The 25,939-nt window shown below is 40.1% G+C and overlaps 2 protein-coding genes across 2 annotated transcripts in view; one reads left to right on the top strand and one right to left on the bottom strand.

The window, feature by feature from the left end:
• Gnai3 (G protein subunit alpha i3) overlaps window positions 1-6,901 on the top strand; it is a 44,077-nt gene extending 37,176 nt beyond the window's left edge. Inside the window, exons 6-9 of the mRNA XM_020167408.2 lie at window positions 340-469; window positions 880-1,033; window positions 5,448-5,660; window positions 5,749-6,901. Coding sequence (XP_020022997.1) covers window positions 340-469; window positions 880-1,033; window positions 5,448-5,638 — 475 coding nt within the window. The 3' untranslated portion in view covers window positions 5,639-5,660; window positions 5,749-6,901. The remainder of the gene's footprint in view (window positions 1-339; window positions 470-879; window positions 1,034-5,447; window positions 5,661-5,748) is intronic.
• An 8,739-nt stretch (window positions 6,902-15,640) lies between these two features.
• Gnat2 (G protein subunit alpha transducin 2) lies at window positions 15,641-25,294 on the bottom strand. The gene is made up of 8 exons (XM_020167411.2): window positions 25,035-25,294; window positions 23,141-23,183; window positions 22,808-22,949; window positions 21,577-21,734; window positions 19,391-19,519; window positions 19,063-19,192; window positions 16,454-16,607; window positions 15,641-16,034 (listed from the first exon to the last, which is right to left on the bottom strand). The coding sequence occupies exons 1-8, from the start codon at window positions 25,150-25,152 to the stop codon at window positions 15,844-15,846; spliced, it is 1,065 nt and encodes a 354-aa protein (XP_020023000.2). The 5' UTR covers window positions 25,153-25,294; the 3' UTR covers window positions 15,641-15,843.
• Between the last annotated feature and the right edge of the window lie 645 nt (window positions 25,295-25,939).

The raw sequence follows: 25,939 nt of genomic DNA, 5'->3' as shown, positions 1-25,939 counted from the left end.
TAAGCTGTACTGTTCAGCTTTTCATGTTTTCTTTCTTTTCCCTCCTTCCTTTAATCCATTTTAATGCTCATTCTGTTGACTTTTGGCACATCTTATGCAAGTTTTGTTAGGGAGGAGCCACAACTATCTAAAATGAGCACTTAGAGTGTTCCACATTGTATTTTCTCATGTTCTCTTCTACTTTTAGCCACAATACTTATTTTGAGTACGTTTGATCTGCTTCCCGTTTGTCTTTTCTGCTATAAATGAGGTTTTCAATGTGTAGTTTCCTAATCATTACAGTTTTGGGAGTGGTGTAAGTGCGACTTTGCTGAATTTTTGCATTCATTTCTTATTCAGGATGTTTGATGTAGGTGGCCAAAGATCAGAACGAAAAAAATGGATTCACTGTTTTGAAGGAGTGACAGCAATTATCTTCTGTGTGGCTCTCAGTGATTATGACCTTGTTCTGGCTGAGGATGAGGAGATGGTATGTTTTTTACTTCTGGAAAAAGCCTGTCTGATGGAGTTAGGAAATGGAAAATAACTCCTTGGATGACGTGGTGCGTCCATTTACTCGTTGAACCTAAATTTAAATCCTTAGTTTTTCCTCTTGCCAGTGAGATCAGATATCAGAATTAATCATTCTGTGCTTTATGACTCTTGAAGAGATACGGTAGCCACTTGGAGTATATGGGCAGTATGGAGTCCTCTTGTCTGTCAGCCTTTCTCCCTCAGCCCCCAAGTGTTACAAAACCAGGACTTACTCAACTTCATGTTCTTAGATCATGTTTCCATGAACGCACTCACTGTTTTAAAACCCGTTGGTATGTTTTCATTTGGTTAATCCACTTTTACCTTCTGCTACTGACCTGTCATCATCCTTTGGTTCTTTTTCAGAACCGAATGCATGAAAGCATGAAACTGTTTGACAGCATTTGTAACAACAAGTGGTTTACAGACACATCAATCATTCTCTTCCTTAACAAGAAAGACCTTTTTGAGGAAAAAATAAAAAGGAGTCCATTAACAATCTGTTATCCAGAATACACAGGTAAGGAGCCATGAAAGGTTTTTTTAGATACATATCTTAGGTTAAAATTTCTGAGATGTTCATCAGCTACCTTTTGTTTTGAGTGATTGATATATATCCTTATGTAGAGCATTCACTGGAAGTGGTTAGAGTGCTACCTCAGACACAGTGAAGTGTTTATTTTAAAATTCTATCCTCATTTTTGAGGAAAATAAAGCTAAAAATTAAAATTTGGCATACGTTCAAGAAAATACAAAGATAAGATGTAATTATGCTCAAGAAATTGACATCTAATTTTAAGAGACAATTTCATTGTAGTGCAAAATACGCATTAATGGAAGTAGAACTCTTATAAAATTAATATTGTCTTTCTCTAGAGGAAATAACATTTGAGCAATCTATTATAAAAACCTGGAAGGAATTTGGTGTTCCTGCAATTTAAGGTGTTAAGGAGGAGTGGTTGGGGCAGGTCTGACTGGTATTTCAAAGGAATATTGGGTGCTGCAAATAGGAACTGAAGGGTAAACTTACCAGACCCATTAAACCTGTGATTGGTGATGTTTTACTGTCATTTTATGAGACCAATATGGAGGGCAGGTGTCAAGAACTTGTACGATTTTTACATGTCACAAATGTGAGCTGATTTGTCCTTACACAAAAAAAGAGTGGTTGGAGAGATGCTCAGGAAGATGATCAGGATTAACTCATGGAAGGCTTTATGTCTCATGCTGAGACAGGAGTTACTGAAAGATTTTAGCAGGTGCATAACATAGTGGAAATAGTGCTTTAGAAAGACTATGCAATCAATGATAATGAGGATAGGTAGTAAGGGAATTCATTTAGTAAGGACTGTCTTAAAGTGCAAGTAGAAACTTGGTGAGAGCCAGGCATGGTGGTACACATCTGTAATCCTGCACTGGGAAAGTTAAGATAGGAAGGTCTTGAGCCTGAGGCTCACCTGAGCTACATAGGGAGTTCTAAGTCAGCCTGGGCTACATAAAGAGACTCTGTCTCAAAAAACAAAAACAACACCCCCCCCCCAAAAAAAAAAAAAAAACTTTTGGTGAGGATGAAAAAGTAACATCATAGAAGCCAAGAATAAGAATGCAGAAATGGAATTAGAACTCGGAAACAGCACCTCTGTAAAGGATGTGCTCTGTCCTCATCTCTTTTCTCCTCTGAATGTGCCTTTTTTGTTCATGTGTCTGTTTTCCAACTTTCTTTGCTACTCAGTTTATGTGATAAAAGATGGCCTTGCATAGTTCCTGTGTCTCCTTTGTTAAGAAGCTCAGCTTAGACTGGGATTGCTTGACCCTGGGTTCAAATTCCTAGGAGAGAGATTCTGGCCATGGTTCAGTCAGGCAAAAATCTGTAGGCTAGTCAGTTGAGGTTGAGGGCACAAATATGACTGCCAAGATGTACCACTATGAACCTTGGAGATCAGAGTCAGGCATTTCCAGAGCAGGGGAGCTCTTGTTACCTGAGACACTGTAATTGCTTTCTATAGTAAAGTGAAAGGATCCCGGCCCCAGTGGATCACGCCTGTAATCTTAACTACTTGGGAGGCTGAGATCAGGAGGATTGAGGTTTAAGGCCAGCCCAGGCAAATAATGTGAGATCCCATCTCCAAAATAACCAGAGTAAAATAAAATACAGGTGTGCCTCAAGCCGTAGGGCTTCTGCTTCATGAGTTCCTGCTTTGCAAGTGTAAACCCCTGAGTTCACACCCCAGTACCACCAATAAAATAATTAAAAAAAAAAGAAAAAGTCAAAGGGTGTAGCAGGGTTAAAGATGTGAGGAGTCAGAGGTACCCATATTTCATCTTGATTGGATGCAGGTAATGTGATCTGAGTTTGTATTTTAGAGTGCTGATTTTGAAGTGTCTAGAATATTCAAATGGAGATAGATGTCTGTTATGCAGGTATTTAGCCTAGGAAGTTGGGAGAGGTTGGGTTAGATATGTAGATTTGAGATCATCAGTAATTAAAACATGAAGATGGATGAAATGATCTAGGGAGGTGATTATAGAATGAGGAGAGAAAAAGACCACAGATAGAATGAGAGAAAACTAGCCTCTATTGACAGAAGAGAAAAAAACTTTGTAAAGGATACAAAGAGAACTAGGAAAGCCAAAGTATCATAAAACCAAGGGGAAGAGATGGAGGTTTGGCTCAAATGTTAGAGAACTTGTCTAGCAAGCGTGAAGCCCTAAATCCAAACCCCAGTACCACCCAGAATAAAACAACAAAACAGGGAGAGGGGGTTTAAAAAGTGAGGAATAGCTAACAATGTCATGTACAGATAAAAGAAGATGACACACAGGAAGTGACCTTTGGAGCTGGCAATTAGGGGGTCATTGACCATTCTTGAGAGCCTGTTAGTGGCATGGTGAGAATAGAGTTAGGTAGAGCGAGTCGCTAACTGGAAAGTGAAGAACTGAAGACTACATTGTGAAGAAAGTGCAGACTACCTTGGAGCAATGTAGATTAGAGGGGAAAGAGAAGCTGGGCTGGTGGCTTACACGTGTAATCCTAGCTACTTTGGAGGCAGAGATCAGGAGGATCAAGGTTTGAAGCCAGTCAGGGCAAATAATTTGCAAGACTCTATCTCAAAAAAAAACCCATCAGCAAAAAGGGCTGGCAGAGTGGCTTAAGTGGTAAGAGTACCTGATTTGCAAGCATGAGACCTGGAGTTCAAACCCTAGGGCCACCAAAATAAAATAAAATGAGAAAGGAGAGATAGAAAAGTTTCTAAGTTTATAGACTTAGGGGTAAGATTCTCAGGCAAAAGTCATTACAAAAAGCATATGTAACTGATGGTACAAGATTTATAAGCAAATATGAAAAGAAGGACTTAAGATTTTAGGTAAGATAAATGGATAAATTGTATATACATACAGTGAGTACTATCTAACCATATAAAATTTTATGAACATTTTTGATAAATGCTCCAATGAACCTCAAAAACATTATGCTATGAAAAGAAGTCAAACACAAAGGGTTACATTGTGTGATTCCTTACCAAATAGTCAGATCCACAGAGACAGAAAACATAATGGGGGTTTCAGGGGATGAGGCATGGAGAGAATGGGAGGTGATTACATTTAGGTGTTTTCTGGAATGGGGGGGGGATTTTGAAACTAGAGAGGTAATAGTTGCCTAACATCATGACACACTAAATGTAATGAGTTGTACTCTTTAAAATGGTTAAATATATGTTAAGCATATTTTCCTTAATAATTAAATTATCTTTGAACAGGAAGGAATACACCTCTGAGATCAGAGTGCAGATCATTGGTGGGCTAAACAGTTGAGATATAGTCTCTACCCCATATCCTCTGTTTCTCAGGGAACTTGGAAATGTCATCTGTTCAGAGTAAGGAACAGAGGATGGTGACAATTAAATGAGTTTATAGAAAGTAGCCAAATTATAGTACAGGGAGAGAAATCTTACATAAGACAAGTAAAGGGGTTGACAATGGGCCAGCTGTGAGTCTTCACATAAAACAAAGACCCTTTAATATCATATCCATTTGTTGTGAACTTCCAGGCCTGTTTTCCATTGATTTCCTTCTTAGACTTAAGTATTCTCATAGTCCTGATTTACCAGGTATCAGTAACTGTTGTTACCCGTAAAGATTCACTTTTCCTTCATTTTCCTCCTTTAGTTTAGAGGTTTTTCTGCAGATTTCAAGAAACATTCAGGAACCTATAAAGCTGTCTTTTCTTTCATAAGCTCTTTTTTGTTATCCAGTCTTCTTTATATTCTTGGTTGGTATTTTTTGTCATGATTGAAGTCTCTGAAAATAGCTTCTGGTATATGGAATTTGTTGACTTTCCCTGGCTTTGCAGATAGTTTCTAAAAATAACAGCTCTACTGAGATATAATTTACAAACAATAAAATTCACCCTTGTGAAGTATATAACTGGGTCTCCGCCACCTTTGCATCTATTAGTTTATCTTTGGTTATTGCCGATAGGCTCTGAGATTTACTCCCCTTAATAAAACTTGGAGTGATTTTTGAAAAGAAGAATGAATGACTTACCCTTTCCAATTGCTTATTTCAAGTTCACCCCAAGGAGCACAGGCTTTCTCTGACCTTTTTAAACAACTGTGTTCTCTAGAAATATACCCTCCTACTTTCCCTAGTTTACTTTTACACTTTCTAGATTTTTTTTTCAGCTGAAAAATCTAAATGAAAGGGGAAAGAGAAACTTGTTATTTTCCTCTGTCTTTGTATGTGATAATTTTATTTTAGTAACAGGTGGGAATCTGCTCTGATGAAGAATCGAATGATATAGAAAAACCTAATGATTATACAAATTGAGAATTCTGTCTGTGTTCAGTGTTATGTTCACTCTCTTAAGTAAATGGTGATGGCCTTAGTTGAGTTCAGGCAGCTATTACAATGATAATACTGGGTGTCTGCTTTAGGTTCTAATACATATGAAGAGGCAGCTGCTTACATTCAGTGCCAGTTTGAAGATCTGAACAGAAGAAAAGACACGAAGGAGATCTACACTCACTTCACTTGTGCCACAGACACCAAGAATGTGCAGTTTGTTTTTGATGCTGTCACAGATGTCATCATTAAAAACAACTTAAAGGAATGTGGACTTTACTGAAGAGGGCAGATTTTAGTAAAAGGTAAACTTCGACAGTTCAGTTACAAAGCTACAGTGGTGTCTCTTGGCTTTGTAAACCTTTTCTAATTAAGAATGTTCTTCTTTTTTAGTTTCTACGGTGTGGAGTGTTGAGACCAGACATCTTTTGCTGTCTCATGGGGCAGCTGCAAGCATGACGGGACCAGGGAATGGAAGCAGCATGCAGAATCTTAGCATTGTCTAGCACAGCCTTCTGTTTTAGGAAAATTTTAATTGACACAAGATGCTCAAGTCAGACATTGGAATTGGAAAATCTTTAAAGAGTGATTCGATCATCAAGACATCACTTGGATTTTGTAATATCAAATGTGTAGGGCATATATGAAGTTGAGGTGCTGCATTCCAGAACTTAAATATGTAGCTTACTTTTTTCCTTCATAACAAATCACCGTATTTCTTTTCTAAAGTTTTTTCTCATCAAGCGGAGAATAATTCTACTAAATCTTATTTCTTTGTTTGCAAAAGAATCTTTATTAAAACACAATCTTAACTATGCACATATGTGAACAGATCATCTTGAAAATATTCCTCTTAGAAGGAACTCTTTGTTTTTTAACTCTTGGTATGGTCAGGATACAATATTTCCATAATTAAAATTCCCAGTTATTAGGGCTTAACTATAATTTTTTCACATGAAATTTATGTTGCTCCTGTTCAAAGTATCATGATGGTTTCTAAACAGTAATTACACTGGAGAGTTCTATAATAAGATTCTAGCTCTCTTTTCTTTAAGCTTATGGTTGAAGGTTAACTTTGTTTATGCTAATTACCAAATTACTAGATAAATGCTGATGTATTATGATAAAATCAGCTTCTTGGTTACAGACAAGGCAAGCTGTCAATTCAAAAATGCAAATTGCTAAATTCCAAACAGAATCAGTGACTTGGCTGCTACGTATCTACTAAATTGACCTCTTTGATTATTGCTTGTTTGTCTCAGTCATAGGGAGTTTTGTACAAGGTGCCCTTGTTTTCCATCTTCATGGCTTTTTTTGTTTGAAGACATCTAAAGTATATTAACAATGCATGCTTTTACTTTGTAAGTGTGGTGCCAAATCCCTGTTTGCCATTGTTTTTACTGTAGCAATGTTAACCGTAGTAGTAATCCTTAGTATGTTCTTTTACCAAAACTGTTGCATTTGGGGACTTTTATCCACTTTGTCATGTGTACAGATTTTCATCTGTTATAGTTGGCAGCAGTATTAAAATGGTGAGTAAAAAGTCCAGGTTTGTTCCTGTTTGTAACCAGTCCTTTCTGGAAATAGTGTTTTCTGTTTCTTATTGCCCCTGGTAAGTGTGCTTTGGCCTCTGTCTGAGAATAGGTTAAGGTAGATGGGTTCCCTGAAAGTCTAGTCCGTTGGTGTAATAGTATTATTGAATCTTGACCTGTGGCTGATGGTTTTATGTCCTCTCTGTGCAAGTTCTGTGCAGTCATAATCTATCTTCCAGATTTACATTTTGTTGTATGGATAGCTATATTCACTTTAGCCTTCTGAACAGTGTATAACAAAGGTCATATTGAACAAACCATTGGGGGAAGGGAAATGAAGAGAATGCATTTTGAGCATCTCATGTCAGTAGTTTGAGTTTGCCTTTTGGGGTTCAATTTTTTTGTATTGGATTCTGTTTCTTTTTTCTTTTTCTTTTGGGAGGTACTGGGGTTTGAACTTAGGACCTCTCTCTTTCTAGGCTGGAGCTCTACCACTTGAGCCACACCACTGCCCTTGTTTCATTCTTTGATGTGACTTTCTACTTTGATTGGCAGCTGGTACCAGTAGCTCACACCTGTAATCTGAGCTACCTGGGAGCCTGAGATCAGGAGGATCATGGTTTGAGGCCAGGCTAGGCAAATAGTTCCCAAGACCTGTCTCCAGAATAACCAGAACAAAATGGATTAGAGGCATGGCTCAAGCATTAGAGGGCCTGCTTCATCAGTGTAAAGCCCTCAGTTCAAACCCTGGTACTATGAAAAGAAGAAAAAAATTGGTGTTATCAAAGCTGCTTCAGAAAGTGAGCTACAGCAGTTCGGTGCCTTTGTTGAGTTTTTTTTTTAGTTTTATTCTTTTTGGAAAATCATTACTGTGCAGATGGTATAATTATGTTGTCTAACAAAATTTTCGTTAAAGGTAGGAAAATGTGATCAGAAAGAAAGAAAATTAATGACTTCAGTCTGTGGTTGACTTAATGCCCACAATGTAAATAGGAGCTGATGGGTCTTCCTTATTTTGATATGTCTTTTCCCTATTGTATTCTGTAATATAGAATCATCTGGATATGAAAACTGGTGAAATACTGTTTTCATCATTTTTCTATATTCTGGGTTTAGTGGAATGGTGGTGTTGATAACCTAAAATAATGGATAATCCAAAATTAATTTTACTTTGAAATGCATTTATATTTTATTTGAATATGTCTATTTGATATGTTCATTTTTTAGTCCTTCTATTTAGTGAAAAATAGTAGTTGTCTACTTTTCTATTTCTATACACCATTTATACTTGTTCTCTATTTACATGAAGACTGCCCTTACCCTACCATCCCAAGTAACTTATCCAAATATACATTCCTTTAGAACAGAAGGGAAACAGTTCCAAGTTTTTAAATAAGTCAAAATCACCTAGACTTACCTGAAGAGATTGAGTCTTGGCTGGTGGGTTGATAATCTATAATTTCAAAAAATTCATTCTGAACTGCTAGGCTTTCAAATCACTAATTTGTATTTTGAAATTAAAAGTCTTTTCTTATAGCAGAATGAAACATTAAATCTATTTGCTTAGAGAAAAAAATTGATATTTGTAATCAAAGAAGCTAAAAGTTGCACTGTATGTTTTCTCTGGAGATTGTTGATGGATAATGTTTTAGAATTTGAGTGGCCAGAACTTTGGACCATCTAAGAAGTCAGCACAATTAAGAAAATTAAAGTTTAATGAATGAAGAACAGTAAGTAGATCCTAGCAGGAAAGAATGCCACAAGATCTTTATTCTGTTGGCAGCCATACTCCTCCTAAGGAAAACCTTGGGCAAATAGGAGGCATTCTTCTTAATGAACACTTCCCTAACCTCATAGCTCTGCCTTAGGAAGATTTTGTCTCCCAGTATGAAAATGCCAAAACCATTACAGTTGTTTGTAAGTGGACCTTGAGATACTGTTTTCCTCTTGGATGGTTTGAATTCCAAACCTCTAGTTCATTGCATCATTTTACTATTTTCACTGATGGATTGTTATTTTTCATAGGTACTTCAATCCTAGAGTAAGGTGGTCCAGATTTTTTTTTTAAAAAAGCTTTACTTTTATTCTCATATGCATTCTACTTGCTATATGTACATTTTAGATTAAAAAAATAACTACTAGCTTTTTAATGCATTCACTCATGCTATATTCTTACATCTTGGCCACTATTTTCTACTTTATAGCTGTGACTTAGACATTGCTTGCTTGGCCTGACTAGTTAACTTCATATATTTACCTGTTCACTAAATACGTGACACAGTTCTAGAAGTTCCTGTTGCAGAACTCCTTGCTGTATGCAGTTACATTTAAGTCAGTCTCTTAATCCAATTAAAACCCTGCCTTTGATTTTTTTTCCTCCTTCCAGATGTTTAAAAAACAAAACAAAACATTGAAACCAGCACTCATGTCCTTCAGTGTTAGTACTGTGGAATCTTTCTACAAATATGGAAAGAAAATATGTATTTATGAAAATATGTACTACTGGCTTTAAGAAAAAATTGCCTTGGTTTGCTTGTACTACCAGATAATTCCTGTGATGTACTTTAGCCTCCATAGTACAAACCAGAGCTCTGACTTGGATGGGCATAGTTCTCCACATAACTCTTGGACCTCATATTTTGTTATATTGCTTCCAACAAGCACAAGGGAAAAAAGGTTACCTAGAGGGTTGAAATTGAAAGCTGGGTTTGCTGTGGATTATCAGGGAGTAAAAGAAAGGTTTTTCTAGGTGCTGGGGAACTAACTTCCAGGATGGTCAATATCATTATTCCTTTATCATTGTTTAGCTTTAAAACACCCCCACCCCTCGATTTTTCTCATTATTGTTTATGAATTACTTCTGCTGATATAATATACTTTATAATAAGTCAGGGCAGGGCAGTTTTGGGTTTTTTTGTTTTTTTTCCTGATACTATGCTAGGCCTAGACCTGACATGACTCAAGTCTTCTCAGGCATTGCTGTACTATAGTGGTTACCTGGGTATATGATTAATCTATATAGCTTCCCTGGCTAAACTACTCAATTAAAATACATGAGCTAGGTCCTGGGAATATATACTTTAAAATAAATTCCTCAGGTGATTTTGATGCAGCCAACTTGTACCAACATTTGAGGACAACTGAATACAACATTATGTTAAAGATCAACACAGACACTAACTACAGAACACTTCAGAATCACTGTGAATGGCTCAGTTATTTCTTATTTGCCAATAAGTAAGAAGTACTTACTTATTGTACATCACTTAAAGTGCCTTTTACCAAAAAAAATTAGTTCAAAGACTGGCAAAAAAAAAAATCCTACATTTTAACTAGAATATTTAATTTTTACACAAAATTAAACAAAACAAGAAACTTGGAGTATCCAGATATTTAATTTATTCATGGCATTTATATAGTGAAAATTGAAATAAATGCACATGAAATTAAAGATAAAATCCTGTGACAGTGGTGGCTGTATGTAATAACATGAACGTTCACTTATAGTTGTTGGATAAAGCAAAACTTAACTAGCACTAACCTAATGAGTCTAGTGGAAGTTTTCACTTGCTCAATACTAATGTTTTCTCTTCTTGAAATCTAGGGGAATCACAGGGTAGCAGAAATAATTGAATATTGATAAGTATTAATACACTGCTGGAATATATTATTTCGATGTGTCAGTATTCACTAAGCTGTAAAATACTTGACAGCTAGAGTATTAAAATCTGTGTAACCCGGTTTATCTTCTCTCCTCTACCTACCCCCCTCCACTGTGCCAGTGTTCTTTGGTTTATCCAGACATTTTAACTAAAAGGCTTATTTATATGTAAGAGAAATTCCCCGTAGACATAACTGAAGAAATTACATGTTCTGTTTATCCTTGCCCATGAAGGATAAAGGTCCTGAGACCTCTGAGAATCTTAGGAAATCAAGAGTTGTTTGAAGTGTTGGGTTTTGGTCTTTTCTCTACTGCTACCTAGCCATGAGGTTTTGTACAGGTCACTTTAATCTTATATCCCCCATGCATTGTGTAAAGGTGGACTAGAGTAAATGATTCCTTCTAGGTAGGGTACTCTTTGGTTCTGATCAAATAGAAATAATCTACTTGAAGGTGCTTTGTAATGTTTTTATGATACTCAGGATTATACTGCACTACAAACAGTAATATCCTGCAGCAGCACCAGTAAATGTATTCATCTTGGCTGGAGGTCTTCTCACAGCATCACTTTCCCCAGTTCATTCTAAGGACCTGAAGTGAAGTTGAACTATCAGTTGCTCAAAGACTTACGAAACAGGGTGAAAAGGTCTTTGCTTTGTTTTACATTTCAATTAGTTCTTTATTTTCTATTCATGCCACTACTTTTTCATAGCAGAAAGGCAGAAAAGTTCCCTTCCACAATCTCCAATAGACTTGTATGACCGCACAGAAACATCTCTACGCTTTTACCAAGCAGGACCACCAGAGGCTCTGACACATGCAGTCCCTGACCCAACACCGAAGTCCTCCTGGAATCTGTGCTCCGGGGGCTGTGCCGGGTAGAGAGGGCAGTGGGAGGTAAGAGCTCCTCACCCTTCACCACCTTCTCCACCCAGCATGGCCAGCACACTTTGGTCTACGGCATATCTCCAAGTAGAGAGTGGGTTTGAATGCTGTTGTCTCACCTGGGACTGGGACGGATACTCTGATTTGAACTATTTGGGGGCATGTAAGTGGGTTTTATTACCAGAATAGGAACTGTTACAAGTAAATGTGTCTTTTTATATTGCTCTTAAGACTGAATTGCTGTGTTTCTTTCATCTGTCATTCCTTTACCCACGAAAAAGCATACCAGCACATTTCCAATTCCATTTTTTTATTGTGGTAAAGTATTTACAACATAGAATTTACCGTTTTCATCATTTTTAAAGCATATAGTTTCGTGGCATTGAGTGTTACATTTCCACTTCTGCACAGTCATCATCACTGCCCATTGCATGCTCCTGATTTGAAACTGCCTGTTAAACGGTGACTCTCCCTCCCTCTTTCTCCCAGCCTCTGGTAGCCATCATTTACTTTCTGCCTATTTTTTTGCTATTTAGGTACCTCATGTCAGTGGAATCATACAGTATTTGTCCTTTTGTGTCAAAAAAAAAAAAACTTTTCAGTTTATGTGAAACAGCTTAATTTACATTTGTTTTATTGCCATCACTATCTGTAATTGTGCTATGCAAGGGAAGTACATTCTGGTCTCTGCCCTCTAAGGATACTAACAGGGAGATAGATCTTCAACAAACAAGCAAACTTTAAGTTATTTACATTTTTGTGACTTTATGCTAATTTCACAATGGGATAGCTATCTATCTTTGTTTCCATATGGCTTTGTTAAATATCCATGGCTTAGAGATGGCATAACTAAGAAGCAATCAAGAAGAATGGAAAATTGACCTTGGTGTTGTAGTGTATGGTGGTGCTGTTGGTAGACTAGTATCTGTACAGGGACCACAGTCTTATATTCAGAACTGGTTTTGGAGTTCTAGTTCAGCCACTTCTAGCAATGTGATTTTTTTGTTGTTGTTCTAGTGGTACTGGGGTTTGAACTCAGCCTACACCTTGAGTCATCCACCAGCCCTCTTTTTGTGTGTGTGATGGTTTTGAGATAGGGTCTCTCAAATTATTTGCCTGGTCTGGCTTCAAACTGTGATCCTCCTAATCTCTGCCTCCTGAGTAGCTAGGATTACAGGCATGAGCCACTGGCACCCAACTAGCAGTGTGATCTTAATGAAGACTATCTACATCCCTATAGATAGCAACCTCAGTTTGCTATCTATAAATTGCTAGTGATACACCTGGAATGTTTTTATTACAGCATTCTAGGAATTAAGGTTGCAGTGCCAGAAAATAGTGTTGACTGTTTCTGATGGCTTATAAAGAAAGATACATGAGATTCAACAGTATTAAATGTAAATTTAAAATGAGACAAAAGAAGACAGCAGAGTATATGGCATAGATTTGGTTTTAGGCTTTTTGTTGCATGGAAAACTTTCCATGCACACAGTGGCTAGGAGATAAAAATAAGCCATTTGTGTAGGAGAAGTACAAATGTATTTTTTCTGTAGCTCTAAACAGTGTAAAGTTTGGGAATAATCTCTGGGTCTGAAGGATGAAGCTGGGCAAGGGCTTTTTTGGAGGATTGACAGCTTCATCTGGGCATGAGTTTCAGAAAATTATTTTGACTTTGTTCTAGGGTACAAGTGAATGGGTGACCAGAACCCTGTGGTTTTAGTCCCTGTAGACTTGCCAAAGTTTTTTAACTTGAGGACATTGTAAAGTAAATTAACCAAATCCTAACCTCAATAAAAAATCAGTGGTGGAACATGTTGTTTTTAAGAGATGCTACTTCTGAACTGGAGTTGTGGCTCAAGTGGTAGTGTGCCCACCCTGCAAACCCTAGTTCAAACCCTAGTCCCACCAGAAAAAAATATTAAAATCATAGAGAAAGCCAGGTAAGAAAGTTTTTAAAGTGTTGCTATTTTGTCTGTGACAAACCTTTTTGTAAAAGTGCTTACATGAATTTGTTTAAAAAGTAGGGAAAAGTTGAGATATCTACCAGAAAAGAGAAGAAGACTAAGACACAACTATTCCTGCTGAAGATTTTAATAGTTCTGCCCAAAGACCTGTCTCAGTGGCTCTGCTTTCATACTTGTCCTCAAGGGCAGGTTCAATGGGAATATTAGTAACCAAGGAGTCTGGTCTAGTTTGACCCATAATCACTTTCTTTCTAGATTCAATGACAAAGGTAAGAAGCAAAGAAGTTGGTACAGTTTTAGGGAAGTGGGGCTATCCTCTGGAATAAGTGGGATAAGTTATGTTTGGAGCCTGGATAGATAAGTTCAGAGCTGAGCTGAGAGCTTTTGTTTTTTGTTTTGCTGGTATGGAATTTGAACTCAGGGCTTTGAGTTTGCTATGCAGGCACTGTACCACTTGAGCCATGCCGCTAGTCTTTTTGCTCTGCTTGTTATGGAGATAGGGTCTTTTGCCCAAGCTGGACTGACCTACAATTTCTCTATTTTAGGTTCCTTCTGTGGAGGGATGATAGGTGTGCATCACCGTGTCCAACTTCTTTTTGTTGACATGGGGGTCCCCTGAGTTTTTTTTTTTTTTTTTGGCTTAGCTGACCTTGAGCCTCCTGATCTCGGTTCCTCAAATAGCTATTAAAGGTGTGAGCCAGTAGCATGTGGCAGCTGAGGGTTCTTACCTTGGGGCTTCAGAGCTCTGGAGAGTCTGCAGATAAAATTTTATTTATTATGCTGACTTCCTCTGTAATTCTCTGAAAATTATTTTATGCATTTTTAAAATATTCTGTACTGGGTATGGTGGTGCATGCCTGTAGGCCTAGCTATTCAGAGGCTGAGGTAGGAGGATCTCTTTGAGCCCATGAGTTTAAAACCAGCTTGGGCAGCACACATCTCCATCTCAAAAAAGAAGAAAAAAAAAAAATTGCCAGGTTTTTTTTTTGTGTGTGGTGGTGGAGGGGACTGGGATTTGAACTCCAGCCTTCACACTTGCAAAGCAGGCACTCTTCCAATTGAGCCACACCTCCAGTCCAACCAGGTTTGTTTTTTTGGCCTAGGTATATATTTAAATTTTTCTTGGCATACTGGAGCGACTTAAGTTTTTAAATGAGTAGGTATAGCCAGACTAGTTCCTGTGGTAATTCCCCTCACAAGTTTGTATTTATTTAGTTTTAGGAAATCAGAAAGACTATTAAACAAATCCAATTTTAATAGCAAATTTATCCTTTATTGTATTTCAAGCTCATATTGCTGGAAGCAGCCTACTTGTGAATGGGTGTTTCTGGCAAGGAGCAGATTTTCATTTTAATTGACACTTTTCTTTTATATACTAAACCTTGGATGCCAAGAGCTTTCCTCACTAGTGGTTGTAAATGCTAAATCTATACCTGACTTCTCCACCTCCTGTCAAGATAAATGCAAGCTTCATTTCCCCTCAGAAGAGTTCAAAGGAGTAATTTCCTCCTTAATCCATGGGGAGGGGGTGTTGTTTGCAGCCAGCTTCTCATGGACCCAACTGCAAAGATTTTCAGTGCCTAAAGCAAGCTCAGCAGTCTTTTTTGTTCTGAGATATGCAGCAGTTGACATGAAAATTTTAGATTGCTCACTTGTTCTAAATTCTATGATACAAAAGTGGCAGCAATAAAATCGTAAGTGGGAGTGTGTTGGTGTCCTCCAAGTATAGTCAGAAAGTGTCTTCGATAGCAAAGCAGTTATTTATAGAGATAAAGGAAACTCAGTGTATTTGGCAGCCTGGGGAACAGAGAGATAATCTATGCTTAATAAGATTTCTGGATGTGTGTGCCTTAGAAACCAACATCTCACATCTCCTATCCAGTGATACAGATCTGTGAAATAAGGCACATAGAGATCTATTAGTAAAAAGGGAGTGGTAAGTTTACTGAGGTCTCGTTTTGAATAGTTTATTGCAGACTGTAGGGGAAGACTTGCCATTATGCTTAGGATAGTTTATTGGGATAATTCATTCTAAAAACCAGATTTTGAATGTAATAAATTGCAGCCTTTCTGTAGGCTTGGTTTCTGAGATGAACTACACAGCTTTTATGTGCCTTCCCTTCAGTTAGGTTTGTGCTCCAGAATAACTGTGTGAAGTAGGTTAGAAAAGTTATCTTCGTTTTTTAGATGAGGGATTTGAAACGCAGAAAAATGAAGTATTCATATTCTTGTATTAACTAGAATGAGTACCTGGAACATGGGTCTTAGGACTCCCAGCCTTGTGCTCTTTAACCTGTACCAGCTATCCCACTTAGAACACATGAGATACAGTCGTAGTCATGCATTCTCCGTCTCCAATACAGAATGGAATCATTCTTCATGTCATGGCCTATCGCCCTATAACTTTCTGGTTGAGATTACTCAGATTCTAACCTGAGGAATGGTATTAGAAAAGCCCACAATCCTTGAGGTTTTCTTTGATGATGATATCTGTAACTGCATCAAATACAAATTTGACATTCTGTGTATCAGTAGCACAGGTCATATGACTGTAGATTTCTTTGACATCTTTTCTCATATTGAGGTCAAGGAACTGGCTCTTGATATAATTCCCCGCATCTTCATAGGAGTTGTTTCCTGGTTTTTCAGAAAAATAGTGAAGAATGGGATAAGTTAACCTTTCTTAGGTGCTTACTCACTTTTTAGGTGACTGACCTGCTTTCCAATATGTTATGTTGGACAAATACAGTTGGGGGCCTGTTTTTGGAGAGAGAAAGTTCTCAGTATTACACTCTGGTGCTGCTCAGATGGAGCAGTGAAATTGAGGAGAAAGGTCTCTGACTCCACATTTGGTTTCTAGTAGATATGCTTTGAATAGTCAAAGGCTCTCATATCTAATGGCTGCTCTATTCCAGACATTTTTTTAAACCTCATATCTGAATGCTTAAGTTTCTCCCTTAAGACAAGTTCCTTTGTGTCTCCGTGGCATAGGGAATGAGGCAACTGTGAGTTACTTCTAAAAGGCATTACTGTTGTCTGCCGCAGTTGACACTTACCATCATACTCTGGAAAACAAATACTGAGATGGACTTTTTTGATTTTTTCCTCAAAGAGGTCCTTCTTGTTGAGAAAGAGGACAATGGATGTAGCCGCGAAGAACTTGTGGTTACATATGCTGTTGAACAGATGCAAAGACTCATGCATACGATTCTAGTGAGAGGAAACACCATTGGAAAGATCAGATTGGATGTATGGCACGTCTGTCTGTTTACTGTTGCTTCCTTTGGAAACGCAAATGTAAAAGGAAAGCAGGAAAGAGCTTATCATCTTTTAATGTTGTAGAGGAAAACCAAACACATCTAGATGCTTTCTAATTTCCTTTTCTATCATTTAATAGCTGTGAGACTTGGGGGGAAATTATTGAGCATCTCTTGAGTCTCAGTTTCCTTTAGGGTTATTATGGAAGTTAAATGAAGACATCTGTGGTTTCCATGGTAGTGGCTGGCATACAGGTATACAAATCTTTGACAACCAGGGCACAAGTAAGGATTCCCAACATCCATAAGTGCTGCTGTTACAGGTTTGAAGCCCAGGTCCAAGTTAGCATATGCCCACTTGCAGCTCCAAGATATTTTGACAAGCTCTGTCATGACAACCCAGAACTCAGTTGGGGCAGGAACATGACATGGATATTTTGGTTCTGGTGCCACAGAGTGAGAATGTCCCATTGCCACAGCACCAGCATGTCTCTTATTTTCTCTGATTGCTACTTGAGAGAGAGAGAGAGAGAGAGAGAGAGGTACTATATATATGCAAAGTCTGGAAGTTGCCCAGTGCCCCTACTCCAGCCTGCTTTTGGAGAACAGCCAAAATTAAATCCCTGTTAATACTCCTGCAAAGCCCTTTAAGATTTCAGGGTTCAAGATGGAAGAGATCTGAGAAAGTGAGTTAGTAAGACTGTATCTGAGTGCTGTAATGTGAACTTGAACTATAAAGGAGAAGGGAGGAGAACTGAGAACTGAAGCTGGAGCAAGGGATGGGAGGATAGAAGCTTTGTTTTCCATTAGTAGGCTGTTGGCCTCCATTTGTGGAACAGATATTTATGCAAAATTAATGCTTTCACACTTTGATATCCTTTATATCAAACTTGGAAGGTAACTAGCTAGGCTTTGACACTTGTCTTGACAGAACTTTACAGTTTAGAGGGAATCACTTGGTCCTCCAGCTGCCAATTTATTTGGCACGTGAGAAACCTGGTGTACCAGTCTCTCCTTATTTATGTTGACACTCAGTACATTTTTAGGCTTCTCAGTGAGGTTAGTAGTTCAACCCCTTTATTATATTGTATAAAGGTACACATCAGCTGGGTGTAGTGGTGCACATCTGTGATCCCAGCTACTTGGAAGGCAGAGATAGGAGGAAAGAGGTTTAGTGCCAGCTCTGGCAAAGTTTTTGAGATCCCATCTCAAAAACCAGATAAAAACAAAAAGACTAGAGGTATTGCTCAAATGGTAGAGCACTTGCTTAGCTTTCATGATGCCTTGGGTTCAGTCCCTAGTACTAACAAAAGGAAAAAAGGAAGGAAAAAGAAAAAAGGAAAAGAAAGAAGGAAGGGAAAGGGAGGGAGGAAAAGGAAGGGAGAAAAAGGAAGGGAGAAGGGAAAGGTACCAGTCAGGCAAGGTGGTCCAAGCCTATAATCCCAGCTTCGCTTGAGGCCCTGGGTTTAATCCCCAGTACTGCCAAAAAAAAAAGACATACATAACATATGTAATCTGTTTTGCTCCGCCGTTTTCACCTCCCATTCTCTCTCGCTTTTTTTTTTTTTTTTTGGGGTGGCACTGGGGTTTGAACTCAGGACCTCACACTTCATTTGAGCCACTTCACCAGCTCATCTCCCATTCTTTACTTCATAGGCAGCTTGACAGAATATAACTAATTGCTTTGCCTACTTGATGAGTCCTTACCTTTCTAATACTCACTTCATCTTTTGAGCTTTGTGATGGCCAAGGGCTACTTGGATGCCTAATCTGATACCAAGCTCACTCTCAATAAATCTGGAGCTTTAAAATGCTAACATACAGCTGGGCTCAGGAGGATAGCAGTTCTAGGCCGGCCTGGCAAAATCAAAGGGAGACCCTGTCTCAAAAATACCAACACACAAACAAATAAATAAAATACCCAACTCAAAAAAGGGGCTGGGAGAGTGGTTCAAGTGGTAGAGCAACCTTAGCAAGCATGAGGACCTGAACTTAAACTGCAGTACTTGAAAAAAAAAAAATGAACACAGGCCTAGTGCCAGTGGCTCTAGGCCACTGTAATCCTAGCTGCTTAGGAGGCTGGAATTGGAGAATCAAGGTTTAAGGCCAGCCCAGGCAAGTAGTTTGAGAGACCCCATCTTCAAAATAGCCAGAGCAGAAAGGAACTGGAGGTGTGGCTCAAGCAGCAGAGCACCTGCTTTGCAAGTGTGAAGCCCTGAGTTCAAACCCCAGTTCTACACACGCTATGGATGTTTACATAAGAACTTGATTGACCTGTTAGAGGGCAGCTAGGCTGTCAGTATTAGCTGAAATCACCCAGTTGAGGCATTGGAATGGCACATGGCTTAGAGAAAGGGTCACAGCGAAACTTAACTCCACTGAAGCTGCTTGATGCAAAGGCCACTCACCACTTCATCATCTTCCACCAGCACCATATCATAAGCACTGAGAGCTGCACAGAAAATGATGCAGGTCACTCCTTCAAAACAGTGGATCCACTTCTTCCTTTCTGATCTCTGCCCTCCCACGTCAAACATCCTATGGGAAGAAGCAGCTATTCTCATAGGCATGCCTTGGTGGTCACTCCAAGAGGTGGCCATTTTTGGGCCAGTTAGCAAAATTGGAAGTGGGGAGGAAAGTAGAAGTAGGACAGTCATTCGGAGTAGGCTTCAGCAAAGGCCAAGAAGCATGTCTGTGCCCCTTTCGTAGGATTGCTCCAGGAAACCACATACCCACCTGAAATTCAAGTCTTTGACAGAAAACTTGGTTTCAATGATGCCTGTGGTTTTGACTCTGGATCGGAGCACATCTTGTTCATTAGGGAGGTAGTCAGGGTCTGTAATTCGATCCAGCTGGTTCAGGTAGCTAGAAAAAAATGATTTGACATTGATGGCATTACATTTGCCAAGGCCAATGGAGACGAGTGTCTTAACCCAGAGTCGCACAATTAATGTGGCAACAGAACCAGGACTGGAATCCACAACATTAAATGTAGCATTTTCTTCAAACCCTCATGAGTCCTTATAAAAGTGGGTAGCAGGGTGAGGCACAAGCCTGTTTGAGGCAGCCTTTCTGTCCATGTAAGTCTAGTCAGATAACTTCCTTGGGTTTTGCCTGACTAAGCCTTTCTAGCTCTTTGAATGATTGATTGATTGGAATTGAGGGAAAACATTTGAGATAATTGTGGAAATTTAAACACTGATTTTGATATTTGAAGATATTAAGGAATTGTTAAATATTTAGGTATGATACTGTGGTTTTTTTATATTTTAGAGATGCATAATGAAATTTTTAGGACAAAATGATAGTTGAGATTTGCTTTAAAATAATCCAGTGGGGGTGGAGGTAAAATCAAGAATGGCCATGAGTTAATTGTTAAAACTAAGTAATTCAGTATATATTTTCACTTTTATATATGTTTGAAAGTTGCCATAAAGAAGAAAGCTAAAAAAGGGTAGGAAGAAGGCAGATGTGAAGTGAAATGACTTAGGTGAAGAGGGAAGGAAAAATAAGAGTAAATAGGATGAAATGAAGGCAGGTGCTGGCAGCTCACACCTATAACCTTAGCTACTCAGGAGGCAGTGATCAGGAGTATCGCAGTTTGAAGCCAGCCAAGGCAAATAATTCTGGAGAGCCTATCTCAAAAAACCCTTCACAAAAAAGGGCTGGTGGAATGGCTGAAGGGGTAGGCCCTGAGTTCAAACCCCAGTACCAAAAAAAAAAAAAAAAAGGAAAGCAAGAAAGATGAAAAGGCACTGAGGAGCAGAGTGTGGTGATGGAGGCCTGTAAGTCCTAGCACCCAGGAGGCTAAGGCCAGTCTGGACTACGAAGCGAGATCCTGTCTCAAATAAAGGCATTTTGGTATACTATATCCAGGGTCAAGCACCCCTGAACGCAAATCTAACCTCTACTATTTATGTGTATGACCTTGGGCAAGTTAATTTACTTTACTGAACTTTAGTTTTTCTTCTCTAAAATGGAGTTAATAGAAACTACCTAGTAGTTAATAAAAACTTACCTAGTAAGGGAGCATTCCAGAGATAATAAATGACAGCATTATGTCAAGATTAGGTGTCAGATGGGGATTAAACACAGGTCCATTTGACTCTGAAGCTCATGTCCATTTGTGATAATACTGTTGGGGGTAGGTTTGATAAACTCTCTGTCCCTTATTTTTTTGGAACTAGTTTCTCAAGTTATCTCTAATTCCTTCCAATAATGGCTGTCCAGGAGGTTCCTGGGATCCCCCTTCCCCATGAATGGAAAGCGTTTTGCATTGTAATCAAAGCCTAAGGCAGAGGTTTGTTCTCTAAACCTTCCTTTGGTTTGCCCTAGCAGTGTCTGAGGGTGCTTTTTTTTTTCTTCTTGGTGGTACTGGGGCTTGGATTTAGGGTCTCATGCTTGCAAGGCATGCACTCTACCACTTAAATCATGCTCCCAGTACTTTTTGCTTTAGGTTATTTTTTGGACAGGGTCTCATACTTGGGCCAGCCTTGGACTGAGATCCTCCTATGGAGGATCCCAAGTAGCTGGATTTTGTGTACCACCATGCCCAGCTTGTTTTTTGAGATAGGGTCTCACTAACTTATTTGCCCAGGCTGACCTTGAATTGTGATCCTCCTTGCTCTACCTCTGGAGTAGCTGGGGTTATAGGTGTGTAACACCATGCCTGGTCCTGAGTGTATGTCTGAAGAGAACTGGATTGGGGCCTGCTATGCAAAGCACTTCTGATTTGAATTTTGTGTCTTCAGCTTTGTAGGCTGCAAAGAGCCAGTGTAAAGTAATGTAGAATAGTGGGAAATGGAAAATAGCCCTGTGGCATTAAATTCAGACTGTGGATTTCTAGCTTTCAATGCTTTTGTTGTGTGAGATTTCTCTTGGAAGATTGCTTAAGTATCATCCCATCTCCTTCCCAGACTTACTAAGATGCCGAGTCATTGAGCTGGTACTCTGCAGCTCTGTCAAAGCAGGCTTGTACTCCACCATCATTCCACAACTTCCTGATGACCTCCACCAGCTCGGGAGGCATGGTCCCCTCCTCAGTAGAATCAGCCAGGTTGTTGAGCTGCCGACCATCATCCTGTAAAATGCAGAAACCTGGCTGAGAAGGACATTGCAGTAATGGCTGTCCAGGAGGTTCCTGGGATCCCCCTTCCCCACGAATGGAAAGCGTTTTGCATTGTTATCAAAGCCTAAGGCAGAGGCAGTCTCTGATGGAAGGTCCATCTAAGAAAACATAGTACCCAGGCACTGTGGCTCATGCCTATAATCCTAGCTATATGGAAGGCTGAGATCAGGAGGATCCTTGTTTCAGACCAGCCTGAGTGAAAAACTTTGTGAGATCCCATCTCAAATGGAAAAAAGCTGTTGTACTGGTCATCCCAGTGATAGCACAAAAGCTTAAGATAGGAGAATTGCAGTTCAGGCTGGCCTGGGTAAAAAGCAAAACCCTACCTCCAAAATAACCAGAATGACAATGGCCGGAGGTATCCAGAGTTCAAATAAAAAAAAAAAAAAGGAGGATGGGAAGAAGACATACTAATTTTGAGTGTGCTCCCAAAATGTAGAGGTGGCAATACATGCAGCTCTGGGAAGCCTAGAGGATAACTGAGTCCCAGGTGCTTCTTCTCTGGTGTTCCCAGGCTTTGAGCCTTAGTCTGAAAGGACTGCTGCAGGGAGACTAGAAGTTTAAAGGCTAGACTGACCAAGAATAGACGTGGAAAACAAGAACCTGTCACCTTTGTTCTTTCAGTGATTCAAATCTAGGAAAAGGTCAATGCTAGAGGGAAGGTTTTAGCTTCTAAAAGTTCTACGGCCAAGGCAAGAAGCCCATGGGAGCTGGTGGAGTGGCTCAAGCAGTAAGAACACCTGCCTAGCAAGCATGAAGCCCCGAGTTCAAACCCCAGTGCTGGGGCGGGGGGGCGGTAGGAAGCCCAAGGGGAGCAATTTTAGTGGTAAAATAAGGCAGAAAAGCTGAGGAAGCTGAAAGCAGATTTTGTAAACATTTATTGTAAAGGTAGGGGTTGCTTACTTTTCCAGGGCTGGCTAAGAGGATCTGACCCAGCTTGCCTCAGAGTTTGTTGGTCTCTGGTCCATTTCTTCTCATTAGCCTTTCCTGCTTCCACCCTTAACTATGTAACATTAATCACATACCGTACAACTTGGTTCTGCATAGTCAATGCCCAGTGTTGGCATGGCCCGGATGATAGCCAGGATGGACTGCAACACATTCCCATAGATGACAGACTTGAACTCCAGGCATTCTTCTGGTGAATAGCCATCCTGATGAATGATCCTTTAAGGGCCAGACACCTAGCTTTTAGCTGGATGGGAGAACCATACCTGAGGGTTTGGGAATCTGGGGGGACCCAAAGTGCAGGGTAAGAGGCAGGGGCATTGGAAATCAGGTCAAGTTCTCTGACACTTCCTCTAGCCCCACCTATGATCTCCCAATACCTCAGTCCTTTGGGGCTTTGTTCTACTCACTTCATCTGTTTAACGATCGTGCTCTTTCCTGACTCACCAGCACCTGGAAGGAGAAATGCTCATGCTTCCAATTTCCCCAGTGTTCCCCCTGCACCCCCCCAAACATTCCAGTGGATGATCACTGAGAAGTGCTGCCTTGGGAGCCCTGCTAGGGGAGAACAGGTAGGGATGACTGCTGCCCTCAAATTCTGGCACCGTGAGCTCAGGCCATTTGACTCAAATGTTAGCACTATTTACATTTAGGGGTGGATTTTCTTTTTTTGCAGCTGGTTTCCCTGTGCATTATAGGATGCTTAGCACCATTCCTGGCCTCTACCCTTTAGAGGCTAGTAGCATTGAACTCTCTTAGTTGTGACAACCAAAATTGTCTCCAGACATTTCCAAAGGGCCCTGAAGTCAAAATCTCCCCATAGAGAACCACTGATGTATATGTGGAAATTCCTTTAGCATGTTTCCTCAGAGCCCATATTTGACTCAGATGAGCCGTCTTGGTTAGGATTGGAGAGAGCTGGGCCACTTCTCTGAAATACTTTTTCATCATTTTGATGGTTCCCTCTGTTGACTAAAATGTTCTAATGTCCTTATACACACACTCCTCTTACCTATTTAAACCTCACATTCCTGTCAGGTGCCTGTGGCTCACACCTGTAATTCTAGCTACTTGGGAGGCTGCTACCAGGAGGATCATTGTTCAAGGCCAGCCCAAGCACATAATTCATGAGAGTCTGTCTCCAAAATAACCAGAGCAAAATGGACTGGAGGTATAGTTCAAGTGGTAGAGTGCCTGAGTTCAAACTCTAGTCCCACCAAAAAAAAGCAAAACGAAACAAAACAACAAAAAAACTCCCCTCATTTCTTTCAGTCCTCACCTTCTGTCTACACTGCCCTGATCCTTTAACCCCCTCTCACTTGGCCAATGTTTGTTCCTGTAAGCTGCTTATCCTAAACCTAGAAGAAATCAGCTTAGGCTTAAAAGATCTCAGTGGCCCTGCCATCTCTATCCCCTTGTATAACTCCTGGACTCCCTGGAACCTGGGTCTGGCTTACAGAGATATGCCTCTGGAGAATGTCCTTGGGCTGTGCCGCAGATAAGCTGGGGGAATGGAGGCACCTTAGCCTCGTTGCTCCAATTCCCAGGGTCCTCATGGTTTTGAAAACCCAGCCAGTGCAGCCAGGTCCATCTGCTCCAGCTAGCCTACTTCTGTACTACCATAGGTGGTGATGGTTCTTGTTTTTTCCTAAGCCAGATGTCAAAGTTTCTTATCTTGGTTCCATTTACAGCCATGATTAATTTCCCTGATTGACCCACTGATGTACTCTTATTTTCTCAGCACACGCCAGTGATCTGCTTATGAGTTTGTCAAGTTGATGAACCTCCCATTGGCAGGGGCTTCAGAGGCAGTTACCTAATAGGAAAGTCAGGAGGACTTCCATTCCTCCTCCTGTCAGGGCTCCCTACTTCCAAAATTGATATTGAAATCAAGGAGAAGGAACCAGTGGACCTTTCCTTAGGACTATGTGGTGAGACTGCATGGTGGGACTTCAGAATCCATTGGTGAGGGAAGGTCCTGTTCTCTTCTGATTCCATGACCTATTAGGTGTCTGCAAGGTGAAGGGTCTTGGTATTTGTGAAGCTAAAAGGAGATCTAAACATTTGATTAGATTTGGAGATGGATCCTTGCAATATTTCTGGTTCAAAGAAGAGCAGAAAATTCCAATAACTTTGGCATTCTGGGTCCCCATTGGGTAGCTGCACAGGCTCCATATTAACTCAGCCCTACAGCTCCTAGCCTGGGTTAAGAAGAGGAAAACTGACTTGTCTCCCTTCTCCCCATGGGGGAAAGCAGGATGGAGCACTGCCTTCTTCTCTAGCTTTTCTTCCCATGTCACTCACCTAGCAATAGCAGCTTGACAGTCTTGGCTTCCTTGTCAGCATCCTCCTGCAGCTTCTTTTCCAGTTCCCTGGATCTCTTGGCCGATTCTTTGTCCTCAGCACTTATTCCACTTCCCATCTCTGCGGTCTCTTCCTCAGCCCCTCCCTTGGCCTGTTAAATTTCTCCTGTAAGGAGATCGAAGAAAAGGAAAAAAGTTGGGATACAGTGTCTTTCCTTCACTCCCCTAAAAGTTGGATGAGAGAGCAAGCTGCAGGCTCTTGTGTCCTGCCTACCTTAGCTGGGACTCCCCACCCCAACTGGAGCCCTACTTCTCAGTCTAGGGATTTTCATATTTATGTCTAGCAATGTGACAAGTCAAGCCAATTAAGAGCTTTGCCAATAGGACACAGGGCAAGCACTCAAACGTCCTGTAATGAGGAAAACGATCGCGTTCTGACGCAAGACGGTAGGGTGCTGGTTCTGGAGCTCTCCGGGATGAAATAATGGCCACCTCCACCCTTCTGAAGGGCATAGCGCTCCCTTGGATTCCCTTGTGCCACACAGCTGGAGGTTAGGGGCACAGACCAAGGAAAGCACTCCCCATGTTGAGCCTCTAAGCTGTGGGATCTCGATTTCCAAAGTTTCAAGGTATCAAAGAGCCTGGCAAAAAATTTCTCAAGGAAGGTGGGAATGTCGCACTCAGCTTCCCCAATAGCTGCTGCTCCAAGAAGCTATTAGTGTTGTTCCCTTATGTTGCTTATCACTTTGTACGTAGTTACTTCCTCTTCTCCTTTTATGACAATACTGGGGTTTGAACTCAGGGCCTTGCACTTGTTAGACAAATGCTCTATCACTTGGGGCCATGACCCCAGCTCTTCTTTCTTCATATTTATGTCCTTGGTGCTTAACACTTCATATTGTACTT

This window comes from Castor canadensis, chromosome 12, assembly GCF_047511655.1.
Source record: "Castor canadensis chromosome 12, mCasCan1.hap1v2, whole genome shotgun sequence".
In the NCBI taxonomy this organism is placed as follows: domain Eukaryota; kingdom Metazoa; phylum Chordata; class Mammalia; order Rodentia; family Castoridae; genus Castor; species Castor canadensis.
The sequence above is the reverse complement of the archived record's forward strand: the minus strand, read 5'-3'. Positions and strand labels throughout refer to the sequence as shown.